The 18,530-nt window shown below is 37.2% G+C and overlaps 2 protein-coding genes across 4 annotated transcripts in view; one reads left to right on the top strand and one right to left on the bottom strand.

Annotated features, from left to right (window-relative positions):
- Positions 1–4,526, top strand: part of LOC129181266 (aminopeptidase N-like) — a 28,226-nt gene extending 23,700 nt beyond the window's left edge. Inside the window, exons 17-20 of one of the 2 annotated variants that reach the window (XM_054776227.1) lie at positions 1,269–1,436; positions 1,540–1,680; positions 3,361–3,427; positions 3,786–4,526. In XM_054776227.1, coding sequence (XP_054632202.1) covers positions 1,269–1,436; positions 1,540–1,680; positions 3,361–3,427; positions 3,786–3,929 — 520 coding nt within the window. In that variant the 3' untranslated portion in view covers positions 3,930–4,526. The remainder of the gene's footprint in view (positions 1–1,268; positions 1,437–1,539; positions 1,681–3,360; positions 3,428–3,785) is intronic. The other variant, XM_054776229.1, reaches the window with a different exon arrangement.
- arpin (actin related protein 2/3 complex inhibitor) lies at positions 1,064–18,530 on the bottom strand. Of its 2 annotated transcripts, XR_008570407.1 has the most exons (7): positions 18,194–18,530; positions 17,410–17,485; positions 15,410–15,542; positions 8,501–8,707; positions 7,162–7,325; positions 5,803–5,903; positions 1,064–5,283 (listed from the first exon to the last, which is right to left on the bottom strand). XR_008570407.1 is itself a non-coding variant. In XM_054776232.1 (6 exons), the coding sequence occupies exons 1-6, from the start codon at positions 18,283–18,285 to the stop codon at positions 5,895–5,897; spliced, it is 681 nt and encodes a 226-aa protein (XP_054632207.1). In that variant the 5' UTR covers positions 18,286–18,530; the 3' UTR covers positions 5,296–5,894. The 2 variants fall into 2 exon arrangements, 1 of the variants encoding a protein (XP_054632207.1); XM_054776232.1 differs by lacking the exon at positions 1,064–5,283 and having other exon boundaries at positions 5,296–5,903.

The raw sequence follows: 18,530 nt of genomic DNA, 5'->3' as shown, positions 1-18,530 counted from the left end.
TTTTAAATTAAACTTAGGGTAAATGAGGACATTGACATGAAGATGTGCAGGACATGTTTTTTTTGTGTTTGTTTGTCGGACAAAGCGTTGCCATGGTAAGTTTGCTCAAGATCATGGATTACTTTATTTGCAACCAGAGGTGATTTACACAAAGATCATTCACATTAAACAGAAATTCACAACACCAAATACAACACATGGGACCGAACACTCTCAATTGACCTACCTCGCACAGCTTTGAAGACGAGTTCGGCTTCCAGCCCAAAAGGTTGATTTTATTCTCCCAAATTGTCCGTCTGTTGATATCTGAAGGAAATCTGTACAGCTTGAAACCCTTGTTGTGTCTATTTGTGCATCCAAATGCACAACAACCCGGCATTTTTGATGAATAAACAACAACACAGCCAAGAATACTGTTGTATTCTGTTGTATAAAGGCGAACGCAAACACAAACTTGGCCCCAAGATGGCTCCACGAGTCACGTGACTGTATTTTTTCGACTCGTCATGTCGTAACTCTCTCTATCAGGGGACTCTACCCCAAACCTAGCCCTAAAGCCTAGTCTTAAACCTAGCTCCCAACCCTAATTCCTAACCCGAACCAACTCATCAAGTCCTGTAACACTGTGGTCTTCTTAGTAACCCCCAGCCCTAACCCTTTACCCTAACCCCAACACTTGCCCTTTACCCTATCCTTTAAACCTAACTCCCAACCCTAGCCCTTAACCCTAACCCCAACACTAGCCCTTAACCCTATCCTTTAACCCTAACCCCCAACCCTAGCTCTTAACCCTAACCCCAACACTAGCTCTTAACCCTAGCCTTTAACCCTAACCCCCAACCCTAGCCTTGAACCCTAAACTCCCAACACTAGCCCTTAACCCTAGCCTTTAACCCTAACCCCCAACCCTAGCTCTTAACCCTAACCCCACACTAGCCCTAGCCCTTAACCCCCAACCTTAGGCGTTAACCCTAGCCTTTAACCCTAACCCCCAACCCTAGCCTTTAACCCTGACCCCAACCCTAGCCTTTAACCCCGACCCCAACCCACAGACTTTACCTAACACTAAGCTCTAACCCTAAAATGACATGGATTATCCACATAAAAAAGGGTATTGTTAGGGTCATCACTATCGCTGGTGTGTCTTTGCAAAGGCAGATGTGTGCTGATGTCACAGAAGCGCACAGTATGTCTAGTTTATGTGGACGGGTGCTTATGTCGAGTTGAAGTGGCCAATAAGAAGGTATCTGCTCGCCTGCGTGACACAGGATCCACCCCAACCTGAGATCGGTCATCTACTGCCAGGCTGTGGCTGCCGGGGGGGAGAAAGAGTGGGAGTTTGCTTGGAACAAGTTCCAGAGCACCAGGGAAAGCTCAGAGAAAGAGCAGCTTCGTCAGGCACTGTCGTGCACCAGGAAAATATGGCTTCTCAGCAGGTGATGCAAACAAAGCAGCACACCCGGGACACATGATGTATCATCATATCAGCTTTGCGCTATCAGGAACACGCCTCCGATGAGGTCAATCCTTATCTTGCAGATACCTGCAGTACACTTTGGACCCTGAGAAGGTACGACTGATGGATGTCACTTCTACTATTAACTTCATTGCCAGGAATGTGGTGGGACACGGGCTGGCCTGGAACTTTCTAAGAGCCCACTGGGACTACATCAGTCAGGGGTTAGTAAACGTCCGTCGTTTTCCTTCTCTCGTTGTTCCCAATAGCTTATTCAACTTGTAGTGCGTCATTCAGGACAAAGGTCATCACATTTAATCAGTGCTTATCAGAGTTTCTCCTCATAAAGGCTTGTTTGCATTACCAGGAAGTAGGTTTTATTTTTTTAAGCCAATCATTTTTCCTCCAGCCAGCAAGGGCCACGTAGTGACAAATGAAAGGATGCAACTTGGCCACTTTCATGTTTTGTGTAGATATGCTATATATTTCATCTCAGCTTTGTCATATAGGTGAAAAAGCATATTATTCCTATCAACTTCACTCTTTTCCTTTTCAGAACCTCATTTTACAAAAATGACAACTTTGTTTTGTTTGTTTTAAAAAGATTTGAAAAAAACTCTCCAAAAGATAACATATTTTTTCTTTAATATTGCTATTAAAATGACAAAACTGTGATTTTTTTCTCTCTCGTTAAAACTGAACTTTTTTCTCTTAACATTTTGACTTTATTCAGGTCAAATGACATCAGTTTTTTTTCATAACTGCTGATGTGTTTTTTTTTTCCAGCTATTTCAACTTTTTTCTTTTACATTTTCTTCTCATAATTATGACTTTATTGCCATAATATTTTGACTTTATTCTCAGAACATTATAACTTTTCCATAAGCAAATTTCCCAGAAATTACAACAAAAAAATAACATTTTCTTTAATATTTCAACATTATGCTACTAAAATGGCATTATTTTTCCTCATATTACAAATTCATTCTCATAAAATTGAATTTAATTTTTTTTCTCTTAATATTTTGACATATTTCTGGTGAAATTAACGCTGTTTTTTGTTGTTATTGGTTGTTTTTTTTTTACATTTTTTGAATATTTCCACCTTCATCTTAATTTTCCTTTCTTAATATTATGACTTTATTCCCATAATATTACAACTTTTACAAGCATAACATGTTTTCTTTACTATTTCAACATTACTGTATTGTACTCAAAAGGCATTATTTTCCATCATATTACACATTTACTCTCAAAACATTTCGATTTTTTTTTCCCCCTTGAAAGATTAAAGATTTTTTTCTCTTAATATACAGTATGTTGTTGTATTCTGATAAAACTACAGCTGTTTTTTTTTTCTATTTTTGCTCTTTTTTCCCCACTATTTAAACTTTTTTCTGGTAATTGCCATAATATTTAGACTTTGTCGTAACATTGTAACTTTTTCCGCAACCTAATTTTCCAGAAAATACAACAAAAAATTTATTTGTATTTTTCTGGAATATGTCAACATTATGATACTAAAATGACGTTATTGTTCCTCATAATATTACCGTATGTTATTCTTCTAAAATTTTCTCATTACATTACAACTTTTTTTCCTGTTATTATTTTGACTTTATTCTTGTAAAATGACTGCTGATTTTTCAATTTTGGCTGTTTTTTTTTGTTGTTGTGCCACGGGCTCCAAATGGCCCCTGGCCCACACTTTGGACACCGCTGATATAATGTGTGTGTTTGAAAGAAGCTGTAAATGTGCTCAAAATATGTCGTACAAATATGTCGTACTCACAGGTCTTCTCATCTAGAATGGAAATATATCATATATATCATTACATTATTTCATAATTACTATCATATATATATCTTTTCAACATTCCAAATGTTTTCCAATATTTTGTCAGCAGAGATGGAGCCAAGCTGATTGACGGAGTGACAAGGAGGTTCTCCACACCATTTGAACTTGAGGAGGTAATTTCTTATATGTCTTATTTTCTCTTATTATTTATACTATATTGGGTGAGAGGAGTGTAAAGGTGGCTATAGGGGTGTTATTTCATGTCTAGAGGGCTCTAATCATGTTATAAAGCATATTTAGAAGGTGTTAAACAGGTTTTCTATGCTCCAAGTATGAAAATATTCCATTTATAAATAAGGAATGGTACTTTGGCTTATCACAGTCAAGTCTGGAATCAAAGAATAGTGTACGATTAGTGCACGTGAGAAAGGAATGAAAAAGACATTGTGCTGTTAAAAATGCAGCGTGTAAATGGGGGTTTAAGATGAAAAAGTAGTGGTAAATAATGATAAAGGTGTGCTGTGTGTACAGTTGGAGAACTTTGCCTCCAAGTATGATGTGGGTCCTTGTGCTGGGGCGGTGGAGCGGGCCATAGAGCGAACCAAAGTCAACATCCAGTGGGTGGCGGACAACAAGGAGACGGTACTGGACTGGTTTGAAAGGCGTTGGGCCTGATAGTTGTTTCCACAATCACACAGCAGCATGACGTGACTTTTTCTAAAAGCCTCAATGATTTCTGAGCTGAATATTGTGTAATAATCCCATTCTATTCATGATGTATTTACTGTATTTCTACTACAAGCACTGCAGGATTAAAAAAAGACACTGATGCTGCCATGAACGTTTGGAAGAGCCAAAGAACACAATGTTAGTCATTCGTCATGTTTTATACAGTATGTGTTGTTAAATTATTATGTGTGTGTGTGTGTGTGTGTGTGTGCGTGTGTGTGTGTGTGGCTGATAGAGTCCACAACGTTCAGTCTTGGAAATAAAATGATACAATTGGTGTGTCATATTGCATGGAACGTGCCAGCTACTTCTGATTATTATTATTAGTATTATCATTTGATGATGTACTATTGTCACACAACCACTGACTTGTACAGTCAATGTGAATGTATTTCTATGCTAAAGGATCCAATACAATAAATAAATGGCTTTGCCCATTCACTTCAATTCAATCATTTCCATCTAGCAGTACTTCTATTAACCTGTGGTGCCCAATATCATATACAGTACAACCATCCCTCGTTTATGGCCCTTCTTTGGATCCACACCCTACCGTGGTAAGTGAATTTCATACGAAACCTGTTTACCACCTTGTAAATATGCTTCTCAACATGATTAGAGCCCTCTAGACATGACATAACACCCCTATAGTCACCTTTACACTCCTATTACCCAAGATAGTAGACATAATAAGAGAAAATAAAACATAGAAAACCTGTTTACCACCTTGTAAATACGCTTTTCAACAGCTTTCAACACTTTTCTAGAGCCCTCTAGAAATGACATAACACCCCTATAGTCACCTGTCAAGTCCTATTACCCGATATGGTAGACACAATAAGAGAAAATAAGACATATAAGTCATAGGAAACCTGTTTATGACCTTTTATATACAGTTTTTAACATTATTAGAGCCCTCTAAACATGTAATAACAACCCTATAGTCACCTTTACACTCCTATTACCCAATATAATAGACATAATAAGAGAAAATAAGACATATAAGGCATCGAAAACCTGTTTACGACCTTTTAAATACAGTTTTTAACATTATCAGCCCTCTAGAAATGAAATCACACCCCTTTAGTCACCTTTACACTCTTTTTACCCAATATAGTAGACATGAACTTAGTATGACTTTTTTTTTTGTACAGTATTTTTTCTATGCTACTAAAATGATATTTTTTATTGTTAGATGACAACTTTTCTCTCGTTATAGCTTTTCATTTTTGATTTTGGCTAGATTTTTTCATTTTCACTGTTTTTGGGTTTTTTTTTTGTTAAATATTTTTAGAATGTGTTAGGAACGGAGTGAGCCGCAGGAGGGGATTCCAAGACGCGTGAGTCGACGTGAGGGTTGGAAATGGTTTACTCCAAGCCAAAAAAGGGATAACAAAGGCAGCAAAATACAAACAAGGATGCGGCAACAAAAGGTGACCCGAGTGCAGACGGGAAAAGGCTGAATAACTAAGAGAGCTACCAAAAGGTGTAGAGCAGGAACAAAAAGCGCTGCTGAGTGGTCAAGCAGGATAGTACTACACAATGCTTACGCTGCTGAATAATCCAAGCAGGGAAAAGAAACTAGCAAGGTCACTAGCACAGAGACAAATAGCATCAGAAGGTAGCAGGGAGCGCCTGGGTCGTGGATAGTGGATCAACGATCTGGCAACGGTGTCTGGAGATCTCGTGTCTTAAGACTGGTCTCGTTAATTATCTCCAGGTGTTGCCAATCCGCTCCTCATGATGGTGTGGCGAGTGCACTGCGAACATGAGCACAGGAGAGGGCAGCAACGCAGCACACAACACACCACAGAATGTGCCATGGGCTACAAATGTATGCAAGAGCTTTTGTGGCACCTAAGAAGTACAGTTCAAGCACATCAGTTCCAAAGATGGGGAAATGCCTTTTCTTCAGTCATCCTAAAAAAACAGAAAAAAAGAAAGAGCGGTGTTTACGTTTTTGTAGCCAGTAGCATTGTTAGCATTTGTGTCTGATCGGCTTATTGCACACGCTCTACATACTTTCAAAGGCAAAGCCCAAAAATCCCCATATTTCTAATTGTACTTTAACATGAAGGTTCAGGAAATACACGTAGACAAACAATAAATGAAATGATGGATTTCATTCAAAAATATATATTAAAAATTATAAAACATGAGGCCACCCCAACATGGATTAGAAAGTGAAATGTGTAAAAGTTGACATTTTTAGGGGCAAATAATTCCAGTATGGTTCCATGTGTCTTACCGGAGCCTAGACTTGGGGACATCTTGTTTGCAACCAACCAACCCCACTGCTTTACTTACCTTACTTTCCTATGTTTGTTTGCCTTTCATTGTGTCAAACTCCTTTTTTACTATTTCACACAAACCTCCATTTCATTTCAGCATCATGCTTTACGGTAACACTAATACATATTCTATTTTTACACAATAAAAGAACCATTCTCATATCTTTCATCTAGAAATGTGTCGTGTATAAGAGTATCATGGAGCGTGCAGGTTTATGATCATGCATAATTCTCATGTCCATCCAAATTCCAGCACTATTAAAAATACTCAGTCTTTCATATGGGAAAAGAAAATGCATATCCCAATGCTAAGTCACAATTGTCACATAAAAAGTCAAAATTCCGAGTGAAAATTATGAGGTAAAAAGTGGAAATTATGAAATAAAAAGTCAAAATTATTTATATCATATTATTGATCTCATACTAATCTCATAAATGAGACTTTCTTATCTCATCATTAGGACTTTTGATCTCATATTTTTTACTTCTTATATTATAATTAGGCCTTTTATAGAATCATCTATGCTGGTTTAGCTGGTGGACCATACTGGTATGCTGATCTTTACAGCATAGCATCACGGGATGCTGGTCTATGCTGGTTTAGCTGGTGGACCATGCTGGTCTATGCTGGTCTTACCAGCACGGTTTAGCTGGTGGACCATACTGGTACGCTGGTCTTACCAGCATCCCAGCATGGGTCCGGCATACTATGTCACACTGTCCTCAATTGTATTTCTCATTCTCATGCTAATAAGGGACAAAGTGTGTCCCTTGTCAACTCAATGCAGGATGCATACTTTTATTTTGAAATACTGGTTGGCAAGCCTATTTGAGCGTCATAGTAGTGATTTAGTACTAACTAGGGTGTTAGGAATTTAGCATCTCACCCATTCATCCTCCTCAGCTCCTTCCCTCTCGCCTCCAGGCTGGTGTGCGCTGGCCGCTCCAGCTTTGTTGGCCATAATCTTGTCTGTCCACGATGCCCCAACCTCCTGGTCTCCAGCAAAGTTACACTTGGTCACTGTGCCACTGTCCACTCGAGCTAAGGAGGCTAGACACAAATACCAACCAGCATTGAAGTCAAATAGGCTGTTCATCAGCTCATCAAAAGTTTACAACCATAGCTCACTAAACCCATGAAACCCCTCTAAAATAGAAATCAAATGTTACAGTAGGCCGCACGGTGGTCTAGTGGTTAGCACGTTGGCCAACACAGTAACAGCTTGGAGATCGGGAAGACCTGTGTTCGATTCTCTTTCTGTGTGGAGTTTGCATGTTCTCCCCGTGTGCGCGTGGGTTTTCTCCGGGTGCTCCGGCTTCCTCCCACATTCCAAAAACATGCAGGTGTGGTTAATTGACGACTCTAAATTGTCCATAGGTATGAATGTGAGTGTGAATGGTTGTTTATAGAAAATGGATGGATGGATGGATGTTACAGTAGATGGACAATTCTTGTTAACGAGGTGGAAAATGGCTTTGGTTGCTCCAGGTGGTGAAGATGGCTTCACTGACATTTTAAAGTAGAACCTGGTAGAAATCATTTATTTTTGTTATTATGTGATTTTATTCCATCCATCCATCATCCTCTATGCCACGTATCTGCACGAGGGTCACGGGTATGCTGGAGCCTACCACAGCTGGCCCCCTGGACTGACTGGCTGCCAGCCAATGACAGGGCACATATAGACAAATATGCATTCACACACATATTCATACCTACGGACAATTTACAGTTAGTAACCTAACATGCATGTTTTTGGAATGTGGGAGGAAACTGGAGTACCTAGAGAAAACCCACGTGGCTTCCATGGCTCTCTTAGCCAAAAAGGTTCCCAACCCGACCTAAAGGATACCCAACCCGACTCACCATACAGTCCTTCCCTCACTCGTCCACAATAATGAGTTTGGTAAAGACCATGAGCTCAGACAAGTCCAGTCTGAGGCCCAAGATGGTCCTGATGCTGAGTCATGTGGGCAAGGTATGCCAGCATCATCAGTCCCTGTTCCAAGGTGATGGGCACATAAGGCCAATCAGCAAACAAGCACATGGGTGCTGTGTTCTGTTCTGCTCTTGCTTCAGCTGGTCAGGTCTAGGCTCAGCATGTTATATGTCCCCCACCCAAAATAGGTCAGATTCTTTGACAGGATGGAGGGGTGTTGTATGTGGTGATATGTAGTGGCAGGACAAAGACACATCTACTGTAACTGTGTGAGGTCAAGACTCACATATGAATGGACTGTTTCCTCTGGTCTTCAGTCGAATGTCTGCTTCAGCATCCAGCTCCGTTTTGTCCATTTCAGACTCAGGGTACCAGAAGGCCCACGTCCCGCTGGGTCTGTGCTTGTCGGTTATCTTCACCAGCTCGTCTTTCCGTATGATTGCTGACAGCTGCTGCTCAGACAGAACGTCCGACTCCCCCCTAGCTTCCACCTCTGCGCAGACATACACATATACTTTATTATTCCATTATATACATATTGGATACACATATATACTTTATTATTCCATTATATACATACTGGATACACATATATACTTTATTATTCCATTATATACATACTGGATACACATATATACTTTATTATTCCATTATATACATACTATATACACATATACTTTATTATTCCATTATATACATACTATATACACATATACTTTATTATTCCATTATATACATACTGTATACACATATACTTTATTATTCCATTATATACATACTGTCTATATTCATATAGATTCTGAAGATAAAATGCTTCACATGAGTAAGAATGATTGTATTGTTAAATTCTACCCACTCATTGCTGCTCACATTTAGCACTTTAGGTAATATATGGGTACTGTATGTACTGCTATTATGGGTATTGTATGTACTGGTAATATGTGGATATTGTATGTACTGGTAATATATGTACTGGTAATATATGGGTATTGTATGTACTGGTAATATATGTACTGGTAAAATATGGATATTGTATGTACTGGTAATATATGTACTAGTAATATATGGGTATTGTATGTATTGGTAATATATGTACTATATGTACTATATATGTAATATATGTATTGTATGTACTGGTTATATATGTACTGGTTATATATGGGTATTGTATGTACTGGTAATATATGTACTGGTAATATATGGATATTGTATGTACTGGTAATATATGGGTATTGTATGTACTGGTAATATACATATATTACCAGTACACACAATACCCATATATTACCAGTACATATATTACCAGTACATACAATATCCATATATTACCAGTACATATATTACCAGTACATACAATACCCATCTTACCAGTACATATACAGTATTACCAGTACATACAATATCCATATATTACCAGTACATATATTACCAGTACATACAATACCCATATATTACCAGTACATATATTACCAGTACATATATTACCAGTACATACAATACCCATATATTACCAGTACATATATTACCAGTACATACAATATCCATATATTACCAGTACATATATTACCAGTACATACAATACCCATCTTACCAGTACATATACAGTATTACCAGTACATACAATATCCATATATTACCAGTACATATATTACCAGTACATACAATACCCATATATTACCAGTACATATATTACCAGTACATACAATATCCATATATTACCAGTACATATATTACCAATACATACAATACCCATATATTACCAGTACATATATTATCAGTACATATATTACCAGTACATACAATATCCATATATTACCAGTACATATATTACCAGTACATTCAATACCCATCTATTACCAGTACATATATTACCAGTACATACAATATCCATATATTACCAGTACATATATTACCAGTACATACAATACCCATATATTACCAGTACATATATTACCAGTACATACAATATCTGTCTGTGTAGGCTCTCAGTCGTACAGGAGTTGTCCATCGAGGAAAAGGCTTCTTGAGACGTCATCTGTACTTCTGTAAAGATGAGGAATGCAAAGAGCACTACATTGGGGAAACTAAGCAAATGCTCCAAAAAAGGCTTCATCAACATCGCAGGGACAATTCTAGCGGCCCTCAATCAGCAGTACATCTACACCTTAAAGCTACCAATCACTCTTTTGAGGACAGCGAGGTAAAGATTTTGGCCAAAGAGGAGTAAAGGAAGCTATTTTTGTCAAACAACAGAACCCATCATTGAATCGGAATGGTGGTTTGAGGTTTAATTTGGACCCTGTGTTCAGCAGGTTACTGAGACCAAAACCCACAGCTCTTAGTCTTGCAAATGAGGTGGAGCCAGGGCCGAGCCAGAACAATAGATGCTAACGAGCCAGTATCAGAGTCATTCATAACCAAATACAGGGAGCTACACTTCCCTTTGATTGGAGGTGCTAATAGCAGGATAGGATTATACCACTACTCCGCCCAGGCTCAGTGTAAGGAACCAATAGTAGGAGGGGGTTGGCACACCAATTCCGCCCACACTTACTGTATTTAAGGCCCAAACTACCAGCACTTATTAGTTCGCCGACGAAGCTCTTCGGATGAGGAGCGAAACGTCCGACACCTTCTTCACAGAAGTACAGATACATACAATATCCATATATTAGCAGTACATTCAGTATGTACTGGTAATATATGGATATTGTATGTACTGGTATTACCAGTACATGTACTGGTAATATATGGATATATATATGGATATTGTATGTACTGGTAATATATGTACTGGTAATAGATGGGTATTGTATGTACTGGTAATATATGTACTGGTAATATATGGATATTGTATGTACTGGTAATATATGGGTATTGTATGTACTGGTAATATATGTACTGGTAATAGATGGGTATTGAATGTACTGGTAATATATGTACTGGTAATATATGGATATTGTATGTACTGTTATATATATGTACTGGTAATAGATGGGTATTGTATGTACTGGTAATATATGTACTGGTAATATATGGATATTGTATGTACTGGTAATATATGTACTGGTAATATATGGGTATTGTATGTACTGGTAATATATGTACTGGTAATATATGTACTGGTAATAGATGGGTATTGAATGTACTGGTAATATATGTACTGGTAATATATGGATATTGTATGTACTGTTATATATATGTACTGGTAATAGATGGGTATTGTATGTACTGGTAATATATGTACTGGTAATATATGGATATTGTATGTACTGTTATATATATGTACTGGTAATATATGGATATTGTACAGTATGTACTGGTAATATATGTACTGGTAATATATGGATATTGTATGTACTGGTAATATATGTACTAGTAATATATGGGTATTGTATGTATTGGTAATATATGTACTATATGTACTATATATGTAATATATGTATTGTATGTACTGGTTATATATGTACTGGTTATATATGGGTATTGTATGTACTGGTAATATATGTACTGATAATATATGTACTGGTAATATATGGATATTGTATGTACTGTTATATATATGTACTGGTAATATATGGATATTGTATGTACTGGTAATATATGTACTGGTAATATATGGATATTGTATGTACTGGTAATATATGTACTGGTAATATATGGATATTGTATGTACTGGTAATATATGTACTGATAATGTATGTACTGGTAATATATGGGTATTGTATGTATTGGTAATATATGTACTGGTAATATATGGATATTGTATGTACTGGTAATATATGTACTGGTAATATATGGGTATTGTATGTACTGGTAATATATGTACTGGTAATATATGGATATTGTATGTACTGGTAATATATGTACTGGTAATATATGTACTGGTAATATATGGGTATTGTATGTACTGGTAATATATGTACTGGTAACATATGGGTATTGTGTGTACTGGTAATAAATGTACTGGTAATATATGGATATTGTATGTACTGGTATTACCAGTACATGTACTGGTAATATATGGATATATATATATGGATATTGTATGTACTGGTATTACCAGTACATGTACTGGTAATATATGGATATATATATATGGATATTGTATGTACTGGTAATATATGTACTGGTAATAGATGGGTATTGTATGTACTGGTAATATATGTACTGGTAATATATGGATATTGTATGTACTGGTAATATATGTACTGGTAATATATGGGTATTGTATGTACTGGTAATATATGTACTGGTAATATATGGATATTGTATGTACTGGTAATACTGTATATGTACTGGTAATATATGGATATTGTATGTACTGGTAATATATGTACTGGTAATAGATGGGTATTGTATGTACTGGTAATATATGTACTGGCAATATATGGATATTGTATGTACTGGTAATATATGTACTGGTAATATATGTACTGGTAATATATGGGTATTGTGTGTACTGGTAATATATGTACTGGTAATATATGGATATTGTATGTACTGGTATTACCAGTACATGTACTGGTAATATATGGATATATATATATGGATATTGTATGTACTGGTAATATATGTACTGGTAATAGATGGGTATTGTATGTACTGGTAATATATGTACTGGTAATATATGGATATTGTATGTACTGGTAATATATGTACTGGTAATATATGGGTATTGTATGTACTGGTAGTATATGTACTGGTAATAGATGGGTATTGAATGTACTGGTAATATATGTACTGGTAATATATGGATATTGTATGTACTGTTATATATATGTACTGGTAATAGATGGGTATTGTATGTACTGGTAATATATGGATATTGTATGTACTGGTAATATATGTACTGGTAATATATGGGTATTGTATGTACTGGTAATATATGTACTGGTAATATATGGATATTGTATGTACTGGTAATATATGTACTGGTAATATATGGATATTGTATGTACTGGTAATATATGGGTATTGTATGTACTGGTAGTATATGTACTGGTAATATATGGGTATTGTATGTACTGGTAATATATGTACTGGTAATATATGGGTATTGTATGTACTGGTAGTATATGTACTGGTAATATATGGGTATTGTATGTACTGGTAATATATGTACTGGTAATATATGGGTATTGTATGTACTGGTAATATATGTACTGGTAATATATGTACTGGTAATAGATGGGTATTGAATGTACTGGTAATATATGTAGTGGTAATATATGGATATTGTATGTCCTGTTATATATATGTACTGGTAATAGATGGATATTGTATGTACTGGTAATATATGTACTGGTAATATATGGATATTGTATGTACTGGTAATATATGTACTGGTAATATATGGGTATTGTATGTACTGGTAATATACAGTATGTCACAAAAGTGAGTACACCCTTCACATTTCTGCAAATATTTTATTATATCTTTTCATGGGACAACACTGAAGAAATGAAACTTTGCTACAATGTAAAGTAGTCAGTGTACAGCTTGTATAACAGTGTAAATTTACTGTTCCCTTCAAAATAACTCAATACACAGACCTTAATGTCTAAACTGCAGGCAACAAAAGTGAATACACCCCAAGTGAAAATGTCCAAATTGGGCCAAAAGTGTCAATATTTTGTGTGGCCACCATTATTTTCCAGCACTGCCTTAACCCTCTTGGGCATGGAGTTCACCAGAGCTTCACAGGTTGCCACTGGAATCCTCTTCCACTCCTCCATGACGACATCACGGAGCTGGTGGATGTTAGAGACCTTGTGCTCCTTCACCTTCAGTTTGAGGATGCCCCACAGATGCTCAATAGGATTTAGGTCCGGAGACATGCTTGGCCAGTCCATCACATTCATCCTTAACTTCTTTAGCAAAGCAGTGGTTGTTTTGGAGGTGTGTTTGGGGTCGTTGTCATGTTGGAATACTGCCCTGCGGCCCAGTTTCCGAAGGGAGGGGATCATGCTCTGCTTCAGGATGTCACAGTACATGTTGGCATTCATGGTTCCCTCAATGAACTGTAGCTCCCCAGTGCCGGCAGCACTCATGCAGCCCCAGACCATGACACTCCCACCACCATGTTTGACTGTAGGTAAAACACACTCGTCTTTGTACTCCTCACCTGGTTTCCGCCACACACGCTTGACACCATCTGAACCAAATAAGTTTATCTTGGTCTCATCAGACCACAGGACATGGTTCCAGTAATCCATGTCTTTAGTCTGCTTATCTTCAGCAAACTGTTTGCGGGCTTTCTTATGCATCATCTTTAGAAGAGGCTTCTTTCTGGGATGACAGCCATGCAGACCAATTTGATGCGGAGTGCGACGTATGGTCTGAGCACTGACAGGTTGACCACCCATCCCTTCAACCTCTGCAGCAATGCTGGCAGCACTCAGGCGTCTATTTTCCAAAGACAACATCTGGATATGACGCTGGGCACGTGCACTCAACTTCTTTGGTCGACCATGGCGAGGCCTGTTCTGAGTGGAACCTGTGATGTTAAACCGTTGTATGGTCTTGGCCACCGTGCTGCTGCTCAGTTTCAGAGTGTTGGCAATCTTCTTATAGCCTAAGCCATCTTCCTGTAGCGCAACAATTCTTTTTTTCAGCTCCTCAGAGAGTTCTTTGCCATGAGGTGCCATGTTAAACTTCCAGTGACCAGTATGAGAGAGTGTGAGAGTGATAAAACCAAATTTAACACACCTGCTCCCCATTCACACCTGAGACCTTGTAACACTAATGGGTCACATGACACTGGGGAAAGAAAATGGCTAATTGGGCCCAATTTGGACATTTTCACTTAGGGGTGTATTCACTTTTGTTGCCTGCAGTTTAGACATTAAGGTCTGTGTATTGAGTTATTTTGAGGGGACAGTAAATTTACACTGTTATACAAGCTGTACACTGACTACTTTACATTGTAGCAAAGTTTCATTTCTTCAGTGGTGTCCCATGAAAAGATATAATAAAATATTTGCAGAAATGTGAGGGGTGTACTCTCTTTTGTGACATACTGTATGTACTGGTAATATATGGGTATTGTATGTACTGGTAATATATGTACTGGTAATATATGGGTATTGTATGTACATGATGCACTGAGCGCTGCCCTGAGCTTTTCACGTGGATGAAAGAATAAAGAATTGAAAACTGAAGTTTGCATGGACAAGAAATGCTTTGGACTCACTGTACGAAGACAAGAGGAAGCCTGTGTTGACCTTTCTGGTGTCACTAAAGTTAGGCTCCACCTCCTTGCCCCTGGCGTCAAACTTCCTGTGATGGATGCGTTTAGGTTTGATGTACAGCACGTTGTAGCGAACCTGAAAACAAGCCAAAACAAGCAACATGCTCCATTAGCTAACAACACATACGGTATCATGATCATGGCTGTGGTACGTAGGGGGACAGCATCTATCCAAAGAAGAGCCACCCAAACTTTTTCCTGCACTGAGGGCCACATGGTGACAATCAAAGGATGCAACTTTGCCACTTTCATATTTTGTAGGTACTGTATACTAAGAGTATGCTAAATATGCTAAGATGATACTGTATTCATATCATCTTCACTCTTTGCCCCCATTTTTGCTGTGACAAAACTTCTTAAATCATCTCTGAAAATGTTATTTTTGTAGCATGATCACTCGATTCATTTTCAATTTATTCCTATAATATTAATAATAATCATAACAGGCAGATATTGTTCAACGCTCAATTTCCGATTCCGACATCAAACGTTACCGATAAGTGTAACATGACGTATTTCCTGTGATTTGGAAAGACTGGACTTATTAGCGTGACTACAAGGTTTTCAATACATGTAATGGATCGTGGCGGTGCACCACTACAAAATAAAAGCCACCACATATTTAAAATGAGGTATGTTTTTAAACTTGACAATGGAACGGGACTTACGGACGCTGACGAGGACTGCCTCTTGTGATCTTTCTGCAGGGTTTGAGGAGTAGCTTAAGCTATGCTTGTTGACAGTGTAGGCTGTCAAAGTTTCAAAAATATGGATTAGAAGTTCCACTGTCAGCCTCGGGTTTGTTTTGCCAACTTATAGCTGTTTTTTTTTCCATTTCTGATGTTATTTTTTTGTTCAATGTTCCAACTATTTAAACTTTCTTCTTGGAAATGTTCTTCCTGCAATCATGACTTACATTCCCAACATATTTTGACTTCATTTTCAGAACATTATAACTTTTTCTGCCACCTCATTTTCCAAAAATTACAACTCGATTCCAAATGTATTTGATGCTTTCTTTGTTTTTCATATGACAACTTTTAAAAAAATCATCTTTTTTCTTTAATGTTTCAATTCTATGCGACTAAAATGACATGTTTGCGCTTGTTTGTTTTTTTAATTGTCAAAATATTTCACATTGCTTCTTATATAATCTTTGTACATTTTCTTTTTGTAAAATTTGGACTTTATTTCCATAATATTATAGCTAAAAAGGACAGATGTACTTTGTTTTGTTTGTTTCTCATAATATTTTATACAAAATTTTATTAAAAATAACAGTTTTTTCCTCCAATATTTCAACTCTATCCCATTAAAATGACTTTTTTTTTTCAAATATGACTTTTTTCTCTTACTATTTGTACTTTATTCTTTTAAAATTAGTACAGTTTTTTTTATTTCAACTTTATTCTTGTAAATTTTCATCTCCTAATCCTGACTTTATTGCCTTAACATTTTGACTTTATTCTTGTAACTTCCCAAACTTCATTTTCCACAAATGACAGCACAAAGTAACGTCAACTTGCTTGCATATTTCAACATTATGCTACTAAAATAACATTTTTCTTCATAATATTACAGTATTTTTGTCAAATCACAACTTTTTCTCGTTTTTAATATTTGGACTTTATTCTTGTAAAACTACAGTTGATGTTTACACTTTTTACTGTTGCCGTTTTTAGTTTTTTTAATGTTTTCTTGGTAAAGTATATTTTTTGAATGCGCTGCAGGCCAATAAAAAAAAATGTATTAAAAAAAACAGCCGTGGGTCGCACTCCTGACACCCCTGACCTAAATCTAAAAAATAGGATAAAAGATAGCGTTGTGTCCTTCTGTGGCGGTCCAAAATGAATCGTGGTGGGCCACCACGAATGTGTGGGAATGTATAAGCCAAAAATAAATCAATAATAGGCCTTCTTTAACTCTGTGCTTAGCTAAGGTACCTTCTTATTGTTGACATCAGTCAGCACGTGTCTGGAAAGATCAACCAGTGTTCCTTCAACAAGCACTCCTTGGCCACTGCGGAGAAAATACAAAACTCACTTTGAGCAACAAACATTAGGGGTGCTTGAGTCTATCCCGGCAGACTTTTAGGGGTGAGAGGCGGAGCAAATCATGAGAAATCAATGAGAAAAAAGTTGTATTCAGAAAAGAAGAGAGTTTAGAAGAGAGTTGAAATATTTTAGGGACAAAAACAGCAGCGAGCGAATATGATAAAAAAAAATGTCGTTTTAGTAGCATAGAACTGAAATATTAAAGAAAATAATGTACATTTTTTAAATTATTTTTTTAAAAGTCGTAATATTATGAACAACAAACAAAACAACAAATAAAAGTTGTATTTGGTTTTGGATCATTTCTCTAGAAACTTTCTGCCGTTCCGTGCGCATGGCAATAAATTATTAGCATCAAAAAACATAATTGTCAAGTATGAGGATATACAAGAGACGTATCGAATAGCTTCACCTACTTGATGATCTGGCTAGCACGCCCCCTAGAGGCCGTGGGCCATACAGCGCATAATGGATCCTAATAATGCACATAACGCAGCACTTCACAGCAATCTGAGTCGATACTGAATGTTGTTTTGTACCATTTAATGTGTTTATCATTGCTTTACTGTCCACGAATCCATCTTTTATGTTCTTAACTTTTACCGGAGCTCCAGACTTCGCAATGTCCGAAAACGGGAAGATGGACGACTAGCAATGATAACGTTGTCCCTACCGTTCAAACGACGATGGCGACCAGGCCTTGTCAAATGTCTCATTGTGTACAGCTTTGTTTCGCAAACAAGTGTTGTGATAGATTCGGCTCATATTGCAAAACTATTCCCAAATTTTCCTTCTGTGTGTTTACGGAAACAGACTTCCACTTCCGCCCACGGAAGGCGCGCTCGATTTCGACACCGTGCGAAGACGGTACACCGTAGGTAAGACAGCAGAGACAATTGCCGTGTCTCTAATGGAATACTTTCGCCAGTACGCGTCATTATGTATACTGTGTGCTGTGTATACTTAGTTTCCGAGTACATTTTGACAAAGTAGAGCTGTCAAAAATCCAT

This window comes from Dunckerocampus dactyliophorus, chromosome 5 (genome assembly GCF_027744805.1).
Source record: "Dunckerocampus dactyliophorus isolate RoL2022-P2 chromosome 5, RoL_Ddac_1.1, whole genome shotgun sequence".
NCBI classification, from domain to species: Eukaryota; Metazoa; Chordata; class Actinopteri; order Syngnathiformes; family Syngnathidae; genus Dunckerocampus; species Dunckerocampus dactyliophorus.
This window is presented reverse-complemented; position numbering and strand designations above follow the sequence as displayed.

Bases quoted from the DNA above. Each gene is read 5' to 3' on its own strand.
- arpin (XM_054776232.1), bottom strand. From the start codon at position 18,285: ATGAGCCGAATCTATCACAACACTTGTTTGCGAAACAAAGCTGTACAC. The intron at 17,486-18,193 runs GTAGGGACAACG...TTTTCTCCGCAG, and splicing joins TCGCCATCGTCGTTTGAACG to TGGCCAAGGAGTGCTTGTTG. The intron at 7,326-8,500 runs GTGAGTCTTGAC...ATTTGTGTCTAG, and splicing joins AGGAAACAGTCCATTCATAT to CCTCCTTAGCTCGAGTGGAC.